At 27.8% G+C, this 11,266-nt stretch overlaps 1 protein-coding gene and 1 long non-coding RNA gene across 2 annotated transcripts; both read left to right on the top strand.

Annotated features, from left to right (window-relative positions):
- Positions 1 to 966: 966 nt before the first annotated feature.
- On the top strand, positions 967 to 2,258 carry LOC136083582 (uncharacterized). Its single transcript, XR_010639921.1, has 3 exons — positions 967 to 1,342; positions 1,473 to 1,678; positions 1,756 to 2,258. It is a non-coding gene; the product is annotated as an uncharacterized LOC136083582 (long non-coding RNA).
- Positions 2,259 to 2,277: 19 nt separating this feature from the next.
- On the top strand, positions 2,278 to 4,655 carry LOC136083583 (uncharacterized). The gene is made up of 2 exons (XM_065802990.1): positions 2,278 to 3,310; positions 3,816 to 4,655. The coding sequence occupies exons 1-2, from the start codon at positions 3,009 to 3,011 to the stop codon at positions 4,459 to 4,461; spliced, it is 948 nt and encodes a 315-aa protein (XP_065659062.1). The 5' UTR covers positions 2,278 to 3,008; the 3' UTR covers positions 4,462 to 4,655.
- Positions 4,656 to 11,266: the final 6,611 nt, after the last annotated feature.

The following is an 11,266-nucleotide window of genomic DNA, read 5'->3' on the forward strand; positions in this document are numbered from 1 at the left end:
TATACTCCTTAGCTCCACCCTTTCTGGCCTACAAAAGCTTCTTAATACCTGTAATATGTACACACACAAAAACTGTATAAAATTAAATGCTGACAAAACCGAGTTCTTGCTCACCGGAAAAAAGCAAATTAAAAACTGCACAATAACTCTCAACAACAAAAAAATAAAACTTCATGATAAACTTAATCACCTAGGTTTTACATGGGATACAAAAAGTTCACCTTTTGCCTCACTTAATAGTTTAAACATTGATCACCGAATATCTAATTTCCGGGCAGTAATCCAAACTTTAATTCAATCAGGAATTCGTTTTGCTCACCCAAACTCCATTGTCCAGCTATATAAAACTTTGGCTGTCCCAACACTGACATATGGTCTTGAGCTTTGTGAACATAAAAAGGTATTAATGCAAAAGCTTAATATAGTTGGAAGAAACGCACTCAAGTCACTCCTCAACGTTTCAAAACATAGCAAAAATTATATTCATCCCTTATTCTTTATTGAAGATATATCAATAACTATACAACAAAACAAGCTCAACTTATTAATTCGCCTGATGAACAATAAAATTACATTTGATATTATTAAGTCGCAGCCGGAAAACAAAACAGCCCCACAACCTTTTTTAGATAGTATCAAGGGTTTGTGTAATAAACATGAACTAAATCTGGAGAAAATAATTCAAAGTAAAAAAAAAAAAAAAATTATTGGCTTAAAAAATTTAGTTCCTGAAACGGATCTTCAAACTCTAAAATGTGCAGTTGAATGCTGGAACTCGAAAGAACAAAGAACAATCTTCAAGGATATTCTTGAAAAAAATATTCCTAGATGATAATAATAAAATAATAATAATAATAATAATAATTCAAGGATTTTTATAATTATCATGTATAAAACTCTAATTTACCTTGTATACTTGTATAGTGGGTGTTTAATAAATATATAAATATAAAAAAAAAAATATATTCACAATTTAGATTACATTAAAGTGATATAAATTTATATTACACATATAATGTATATATTTTTTATCAGTATCATACTGATAAAGTATAGATTAATGCAATAGGAATATGGGAGATATTTATAATAAATAATAATGGTGTTACTATATTAGTTATAATCACGCTAAAGAAATGTTCAATAGTTAATTGTACCACAAATTATTTAACATCAACTTTAGAAAAAAAGCTTCATGTTTACATGTTTCCAAGTGACACACAAAAGTTACAATATTGGTTGTCATCTATTCCAATCGTGTTGGAAAAAGTAACTTCGAATATGGGTGTGTGTGAAAAACACTGGCTGTAAAATACACAAGTCTCCTCGAATAAAGTTTGAAGTAAGCATCCTTAAAGTTGTTTGTATTAATAAATCTTACAAACTGTAAAATTTATTATAATTATTTTATAAATTTATTAAAATTAGTCATTGTAATACAATAACTAATTTTATTAATATCTTTTTTTTAGGTTCCTATTGATCCCGCATCTATTTTTCCTGGATGTACATCTTCAATGGTACGCTAAACAGCCTCAACACAACCAAGATCTACAAATATATATAAAAAATTTTTAACATCACGAAATGCAATACCTGATGAAATGGATGATTTCAATCAAATTGATTTAATTAGATTTTATGATGTTGAAATAATGATGTCTGAAATAAAAGAAAGGTAACAATGATTTTTTCCTTGTTTTCTGATATTTGTTTGTTTTGATTTAAAGTTTATTTTTATTAAATCTATTTTAGTTATCCTCAATACTTTGCATTCATTAAAAATTCATAAAAGTCATATTGTTTAATGTTTCTCGATCATGTCTGCCCGAAACAATATTTTCTGTTGAAATTAATTGTTATTCACTTCAAGGTAATATTTATTGTAGGCATACAAAAGTTAACTGCTATGACCTGCTCAGTTTTTCTCATTGTCTTACTTGGTGGTCACATCTTGAACCTATTGTCAAAAGAGTTCGTACCTCTAGTCCTGAAATAAAAGATGAGGTATTAAGTTTGATTAGGCAAATTGAAAATACATACAGTGACGCTTCTGAAGAAATTTTCTTTTCTCATTGAACAACTACGCCTAACCACTTATTCTCCAAATTGACTTCGCTTTTCTACTTTATGTATATGTCGTGCACTTGAACTGTATTTGTCCTCCAGATGTTGTTATTGACATTTAAGAAATCTGCTTTGTTTGCCCAATCCAAAGACTCTCATTTCAAAATTAGGAATAGTTGGAGAAGTTGAAAATGCAATTTGCATTGAGTGCAATGATACAATCAAAGTTGTTTTTGAAAATTTTAATAGTTCTGAAAAGCGTTTCTGTCTTCTCTTTGATGAGATGTATATTAAACCAAGTGTTAGTTTCAGAGGAGGACACCTCATTGGATATAATGAGGACAATCCCACTAAAATTGCAAAAACATTATTAGTCTTTATGATTAAACCTATGTTTGGCAAACCTTCTTTTGTTTGTAGAATTGTACTAATATTCAAACTGTCAGTACACTTTCTTCACGATTTGATCATAAACATAAATAAACAAATAATTGATGCAGGAGGAGAATTATTGTGTCTCTTATCAGATAACCACCCCACAAATCGAAGTGTTTACCAAAGTTTTGCTGTTAATAAGAGTTTTCCATGGCAAGGTGTTATAGAAATAGAAAAACCAGTTATTATGCTACACGACCCAGTTCACTTGTTTAAGTATAAGAAATAATTGTTTTATGGAAAAAACACAAACAATTAGTTTAAAAATTAATGATCAACCTCTCTCTGGTGATTGGTCTCACATTGTTCAATTATATAACAGACAGAAATTGTGTGTTGCCAAAACAACAAAGTTTTCACGCAAGTCAGTGTAACCTAGTTTGATTGATAGACAAAATGTTGCAAACAAGGTTGCTGTATTTAATGAAAAAACCATTGCAGTATTGAGATTAGCTAATTTTGAGAACACTGCTTGTTTTTTGGCACCAATTGTTTCATTATAGAACATGCTAAATGTAAAGAGGAAAGGTTGTGATGTTTTACTTAATGATACCAATAGGTCTTTTTTCCAGACACTCAATGACAGGTTTAAAGAAATTTTAGCATATGCTGATGCAACTTCTAAGATGTCAGAGGGAAAGGGATTTATACATTATAATACTTTTACACCAGAACCAAAACATGCATTAGTTAACACCCTACAAGGATTGGTAGAATTAATAAAAAAACTGCTTTCAGAAGATCACCGATATGTTCGTCCTGGTATTTTTCAAACAGATCGTCTTAAAGGTGAATTCGGCATCTACAGGTTTTTTTTTTTTATTTTTTTTTTTTTTTTAATATTATTCACCTCCCCAAGGCCCGAGGGGGGCCACTACAGTCGAGGAGGATACTCATTTTTTTTTTTTTAAATATTTTTTTTTTTTTTTTTTTTTTTTAGTCATTATGCGTGGTGCAACCCTCTCTCAACTCTTTAACTCCGAAACACGAACCTTGCCAAGCAAGGCCGCTGCGCGGAGAAACTAAGTTGAGCGCGGTACTTCCAGGGACGTGGTGGGAGTCGAACTCCGAACCTCTCGCTTACAAGGTAAAATTATATTCGTGTTACTTACAGTTAAAAAATTATTTTAGATTTAAAATCTAAAAAAAAAATATTTCTCTCATTTATTTATTTAAAAGTATTCATATTTAATATACAGTAGTTTAACAATATGTTTTTTTTTGACAATTGCCTGTTTTAACTATAATTTAATACTAGGTTTAACTCAATTTATTTGGTTTTATCTTTTTGTAAATTTTTTGCTCATCTGTAGACAACTAAGCGGTGGAAATTATTTTATCTCAGAAGAACAAGTATTGAACAGTGTACACCTTCAGCGTTTAAAATTATTCAGCAAACTAGTTTCTTTGGATGAAACTGACATTCATTGCTCACACATACATTCAGACTGTTGCACAATGGATCTAATAGAAGAGGATATTATTTATTTAGATAAATGTTTAATTAATGCAGACAATGAATCTATTAACAATCAGGAGAATGCTGCCCTTTTTTATATGGCTGGTTATGTACAGCACAAGACCAATCCGCAGCGTGTACTTGATGCAACAACATTACAGTCAGCTAGTTCTGAATTTACAGATTATGTTTCACATGGTAAATTGCGTTATCCTGGTGATACTCTTTTCCAGTTTATTTGTTTTTGTTATCTACTGTTTAACAGCTTTCCAAAGTCTGAAAAACGTTTTCAATGTGTTGTTTATTTAAAGAAATTATTTTTATTCTTGCATTCAACATCACCATTTGATTTAGAAACAAACAGTACAGATATTACAAAAGTTATCTCAATAATAACTAACTGTTTCTTGAAAGGTGTCACGACCCTTGATGATTCATCTGATATTGTTTCATTAAACATTGAGGGCAGAAAAAGAAAAACTCAATACTTAGTGGACTGATCTTTTAGTTTTTGTTGGTGATCCAATTAATAAAGTTTTAAAATGTATTTATGGTGGTACATTTATTTGATTTAAAGTTTATTTATAATTATATATTTATTATTATGACATGAATATAATATAGTATGATGAATAATGATTAGTTAATTAACAGTGTCTTTAAAAATGATTATTAACAGCTATTTTAAAGTTATTTACAGTTTCTTTGTAAAAAGTTGTTTTATCTTTAACACTTCATCAAGACAATTTAATTTTTATTTAAAAATAGTAATAAATAATTCAGCCATAACTTTTTTTATTATATTTCTATTGATAATTATATTATTGATTAATAATAGAAGTATTTCAGATTTTTTTTATCGGCCCTGTCGTCAAAACTACATGAAATAATAGTTTTGTGTCCCGTTGTTTTAGTAGTCCCTGTATATATATGAAGAGTCCAGGGGAAAAAACGGCATAGTCACATTTAAAAAGTTTTGAGAAAGTATTTATGAATCATTTATAAAAGTTTTTGTATAAAGTTAGGATAAAAAAATTTTTAATAAAAGTTACAAATATTTTATTAAAAATGTAATCTTCAGAAATAATTTGTAAATTAGAATAAATAAGTTGTAAATTAGAAAAAATTTACAACTTATTTATATTTTCTAATTGAAAACTTTTATAAAGGATTATATATACTCTCAAAACTTTTTAAATGTGACTATGCCGTTTTTTCCCCTGGACTCTTCATATATATATATATATATATATATATATATATATATATATATATATATATATATATATATATATATATATATATATATATATATATATATATATATACATATATATATATATATATATATATATATATATATATATATAGATATATATATATATATATATATATATATATATATATATATATATATATATATATATATATATATATAGATATATATATATACATATATATATACATATATATATATATATATATATATATATATATATATATATATATATATATATATATATATATATATATGAAATATAAAGAGTTGTAATATGTTTTATAAAATATGTGTTTGGAAATGTGTAAATAAGGGAGTACGTATATATTTCTTATATGTTCTTTATATATTGTTGTTAAATTTTCATACTCTAATTTCGTGCCTTGTGCAATAGATTTTCTTAAAAATCATTTTATATAAAGTATATATAATATATAAAAATATCAAAAATGTAATCTTTATATGAAGTATGTATAATATATAAAAATATCAAAAATTATAGTGCTAGTTGCAAACTTTGCAAACTTTTTTCTATCCCATGCTTATTTGTTTTAAATTCTAAACAAATTTAAGAAAAATTTAATAAAAGTTAAAAAAATCTCATCCTTATTTATTTTAAATTCTTTTTAAATTCTTACTAAAAAAAATTAAAATATTAAATAAGTTATAGAGTAAACTGGAGTAAACGAAAAAAAAAAGTGAACGGTTTAGCCATTTTGTTTCTTTTGCATTTATTGAAAGCTAAAACAAAAAATCTTTAAAAATGCTAAGCACCGTTTTGTAGAGAATTTTGTGATCTATCTAAAGGTGTAAAAGTTATTTGTTGCCTAAGCAAACCTTAAAATTCTCGCCCTCGTAAAAAAAAGTTTTTTTTTTAAATCAACTTCAAAACTAAAATTAAATTTTACTAAACAAAAAAGCCGTTTTGTAGAAAATTTTATGACGATCAAGATTCTCTTTTCAAAATTGAATTTGCTAGTTCCGGAAAAAAGCTATGACCAAAAAACCAATATAAATGTTTTTTCGGGGGAAGAGTAAACATGCCAATTGCTCACACTTATGCATTAAGATTAGCGCGGTTAAACTAAATAATAGTTGTTAATTATTAAAAACGTAATTAAATATGACAGCCTTTGCTATTTATCTAAAAAATTTTAAAACAAAATGACTCGTACTTAACATTCGTAAAACACAAATAAATTACAATGAAGAGCAATTGCAACTTCCAGTAGAACAAATCAAAAAAGGCGAAATACCACTCAGTATTGCTTAAGAAGCATACAATATACCAATGGCAACTCTTCACAAGCGTGTGTACAACAAAGTCCAATCACATAGTAGAGGTACCGTGTTAAGTACAGCATTTGAGTTTGTTCTTGTTTCAGTACTTATCAGTTTAGCCAATTGGGGCTTTGGCAGAACATTCGCAGATGTCATCGCGATAGTTGGGGGATATTTAGTATCTACAAATCAAAGTCATCTGTTTCCTCCAAATAGTATACCAGGATGAGAATGGTATCAAGTTTTCATGAAACGATGGAGTCATAAATTAAGCGTCAGAGTACCAGGCAATATTTCGTCTCTCAGAGCTTCCTCTTTTACCGAAGACAAAATAACAAGTTAAAGCGTGTACACGAAATAGATGTGAAAGAATAAGCATGTCATTCTTTTTTAGTGGATGCATTAAAATCTTTTTAATTGTTTTTTATTTTGTTTACAACGTGTTGTGGTTTCAAAAAAATAAGTTAGTTTTTGGATTTAACTTGAAATTAGTTTTAAAAATGACAAAACAAGAACACGTAAGTGAAAAAATTACGCACAAATATTTACAAAATCCTTATAGTAGCTACAATTCGATAGCAAAATCGTTGCAAATACATCCATCCACCGTTAGTCGTGTTATTCAACGTTTTTCTCAAACAAAATCGATCAAACGCAAATCTGGTGGTGGAAGAAAGGAAGGTTTTAAAGATATAAAACTAGTTAGAAAACTGGTTCACAGTTTTAAGAATAACCCAAGCCTTTCACTAAGGAAACGCGCAAAAATATATGGATTTTTTCATAGTTTTGTTGCAAAAGTTAGAAACAAACATGGTTTTCATTCTTTTAAAGCACAAAAAGTGCACAACCATCTGAAACTCAACAAAAAAGTGCAAGAACCCGCGGCAGAAAGTTGTATGACAATTTTATTTTTAAAAATTTCTGTGTTATTGAAGACGATGAAACTTATATCAAGTACGATCATCAGCAAATTCTTGGTGTTGTTTATTATATTAACAAATATAGAGGAAAAGCAGATCAGAATTTTAAATACACAAAACATGACAAGTTCGCTAAAAAAGCTTTGATTTGGCAAGTTATTTGCAGTTGTGGCAAAAAATCAGCACCTTATATTTCTCAGTCCGCACTTTCTGGTCAAATATATGTTAAAGAATGTTTACAAAAACGGCTTTTACCTCTCATTAAATCACACAATAACAGACCTGTGTTCTGGCTTGATTTAGCTTCAATTCATCATTGTAAACTAGCTATGGAATGGTATGAAAAGAATAATGTGAAATTTGTGCCTAAAACAGAAAATCCTCCTAACTGCCCAGAATTGAGAGTTATTGAAAAGTACTGGGCTGTTATCAAAAAATAAAAAAAAATAAAAAAAAAAGGCTTTGCAGAAACATTAAAGATATTAAAATAACATTTAAAAAAGCATCAAATAGTTTTGATTCTTATTCTGTGCGCAAGCTTATGGGTACCACTAAAGCAAAAGCTCGAAATTTTATTAGATTCTCACAGGAATAATTAATTTTTTTTTTAATGTTTGATCTTCTTATATTATTGTATTAAAATTATTACTTGGTTCGAAATAAAAATTGAGGAGTACTTTTTTTCAGTTATTTTTCTACTTTCACATTTATTTCATGTACACGCTTTATTTCAATACACCTCATCATCCTGATCCCAGCCTTTATCATCCTCCTGCTCAAACGTATCAAATTTTACAATACTTTACAGAAAGACTCGAAGGCAAATTGAAAAATGTTTTACAGCGCCACCACATTTACACGCAAAAAAAATCCAAAAGAGTCAGCATTCCGAGAGTTGAAGGCCAGTGTCTAAGTACATCTGAGGTGCTCGAGAAACTAAAGCAAGACGATGGTGCCAAAAAGTAAAAGCAATTAAAGAAACACAAAATTCACTTCAGTGATGCTTTAGATGAAACTCAGCAAGTGCAACGTTTTAAAAAACCGAGACAAGACAAAGATATCAAGAGGTGCATAAAGTGTCACATAGTTTAGGAAGAAGCATGGCCAACTCAAAACAAAATGTGAAGCTTTTAGTTGCAAGTCTTGGGCTTGTCGATCGTGTTTACCCAAAAAATACAAAATTGTTGAGGAGTTTTTTTTGCATGAAAAAATGCCGCCAACCTGCTCCTGCCGATGAAACAACATTTTTTTTAATAAATAGTTTTTTTCTTATATTTGATTAAAATAGTTTATTGTAAACTTAACTTCTAATAAGATTAGTTTTCATTTTATTTTTAATTAACTTTGCTTGATTTTAATATCCTTATTTAGTTTTAATTTTCTTAATATCTTAAAAAATTGTTATTAAAAATTAACTAGTTTATTTTTCAAGTCAACGTTTTTTTCTTCATAAAAATCGATTTTTTAAACATTTTCAAAATATTTTTTCTTAAATTTTATATATCTATATAATGTAAAAAACTCTCTTTAAAACAAAACAAAAAAATGTACATAAAATATTTTTTCTTTAAAAAATATTTGAACCTGAAGTTAAACCATTTACTCTTACTCCAGTTTATTCTATTTGTACTTTTAAATGTATTTTTTGCGTATATTACATTGTGATAAAACGTAAAAGTGTAATTTAACAACGTAACGTTAGTAGTTTTTCATTTTATATTCTTATTTTTAAGTGGCTTGACGATAAGTCTGATTTTATCTTTTTCATGCCCCAACTGTGTATTTACATTTTTTTTTATAAGTCTAGTTTTATAATTTTCCCTTAATACAATAATATAAGAAGATCAAACATTAGAAAAAAAATTAATTATTCCTGTGAGAATCTAATAAAATTTCGAGCTTTTGCTTTAGTGGTAAGCTTGCGCACAGAATAAGAATCAAAACTATTTGATGCTTTTTTAAATGATATTTTAATATCTTTAATGTTTCTGCAAAGCTTTTTTGTTTTTTTTATTTATTTTTTGATAAGAGCCCAGTACTTTTCAATAACTCTCAATTCTGGGCAGTTCGAAGGATTTTTTGTTTTAGGCACAAATTTCACATTATTCTTTTTATACCATTCTATAGCTAGTTTACAATGATGAATTGAAGCTAAATCAAGCCAGAACACAGGTCTGTTATTGTAGGATTTAATGAGAGGTAAAAGCCGTTTTTGTAAACATTCCTTAGTGATAGGCTTAGGTTATTCTTAAAACTGTTTACCAGTTTTCTAACTAGTTTTATATCTTTGAAACCTTCCTTTCTTCCACCACCAGATTTGCGTTTGATCGATTTTGTTTGAGAAAAACGTTGAATAACACGACTAACGGTGTATGGATGTATTTGCAACTTATACTGCCTTATGTAGTCTGTTGACTACATAAGGCAGTATAAGTTAACAGTGAACTAAGTAATAATATATCTGAAATAAGGTATGATTTTTAAAACCCTTCTCGTTATATATTTAATTCTAACACCTTTTGCACTTTTATTGCATAAGTTTTCGATGTAGTTTATCCATAAACTTATTAATGAAAAGCAGAAACATTTCACATGGTAGAAAATATTGTCTCGAAGCTTGACAAAAAAGATTTTTCCGATATTGAGTAAGAATTTATTCAAAATTTTTAATAAATTTTTTCAAACTAGCCAATATTTTTGATAGAAAATTAATGTAAAAAATGTGGGCACAGCACATAAAAACATCTTTTGACCGTTTAAAAGATGTTCATAACGTTAAAAATATGTTTTAAAGACGTCTTTAATACGCCCCGTGCCCACTGAGAAATTATTGATGTTATTGCGGGATAGAAAAGTTTATATATAATTAAGGTAACATTATGTTCAACTATATCCATTAACGAATTGTCAATACTAAAAGCAATTTTGTAATTTCGATAAATAATAAAAATTTTGATTTTATGCAACCTTATTTTTTTCATAAACAACTTTTAACTTAGAAGCTTTTTATAAAAAGATTGTTTTTCTATTTCTGTTAATGAAATAATAAACAATCGGAATTTTTAAAGGTAATGCAAATTCACAATAATCACCTTAGGGGTCATCCATAAAGGACGTCACTTTATGTTTAACTAATGGCAAGAAGTAGGAGAATGTTGGCTCTTGTGCGCAGAAACTTAAAGAGTTATATAGCGCCTTATGTTCGATCAAAATCTCCGCGGAAGGGAGCCAAAAAACTTCTACTACTGGTTATTAATTAAATTCTGAATGACGTTCTTTATGGACGACCCTTAATTGTTTGGAACATATTTTTTATAATGCATAAATACTTTATTTTAGACTTTATACATAAATTTTTTCAAAAAAACTCTTTTTTGAAAAAATTGTGGGTTTTTTCACAAAATGTGAGAAAACCCACATATCCGTGATCACTTTTAAAAAATACGATTACTGGGGAGGTGTTCTTTAATAATAATAGTAATTTCGCTTGCAAACGATACTGAACAAAAGAAGATAAAAAGCTTTCGTTTAAAATTTTTTTTTTAGGTTTTTGTTTTTGGTGAGAATCCAATTCTAAATATGAATACTTTTTTTTCATTTCCTTTCGAAAAGACGTAAAATCAAAGTAATGTGAACTTCAAAATAAGTGTACTTCGTAGATCAAAATAAGTGTACTTCGTTTATTAGATAAAATTATGTGGAAGTAGAGTAAAGGCTACTTTCACATAATTATGTGAAAGTGGTATCATCGTAATAGGTTGGTATAAAATAATTAAAAAAAATCTAGTTAATTTAATTGAACAAGTAGAGACCTTAAGGTCTCTA

The sequence above is a fragment of the Hydra vulgaris genome, chromosome 08, assembly GCF_038396675.1.
Source record: "Hydra vulgaris chromosome 08, alternate assembly HydraT2T_AEP".
Lineage (NCBI taxonomy): Eukaryota > Metazoa > Cnidaria > Hydrozoa > Anthoathecata > Hydridae > Hydra > Hydra vulgaris.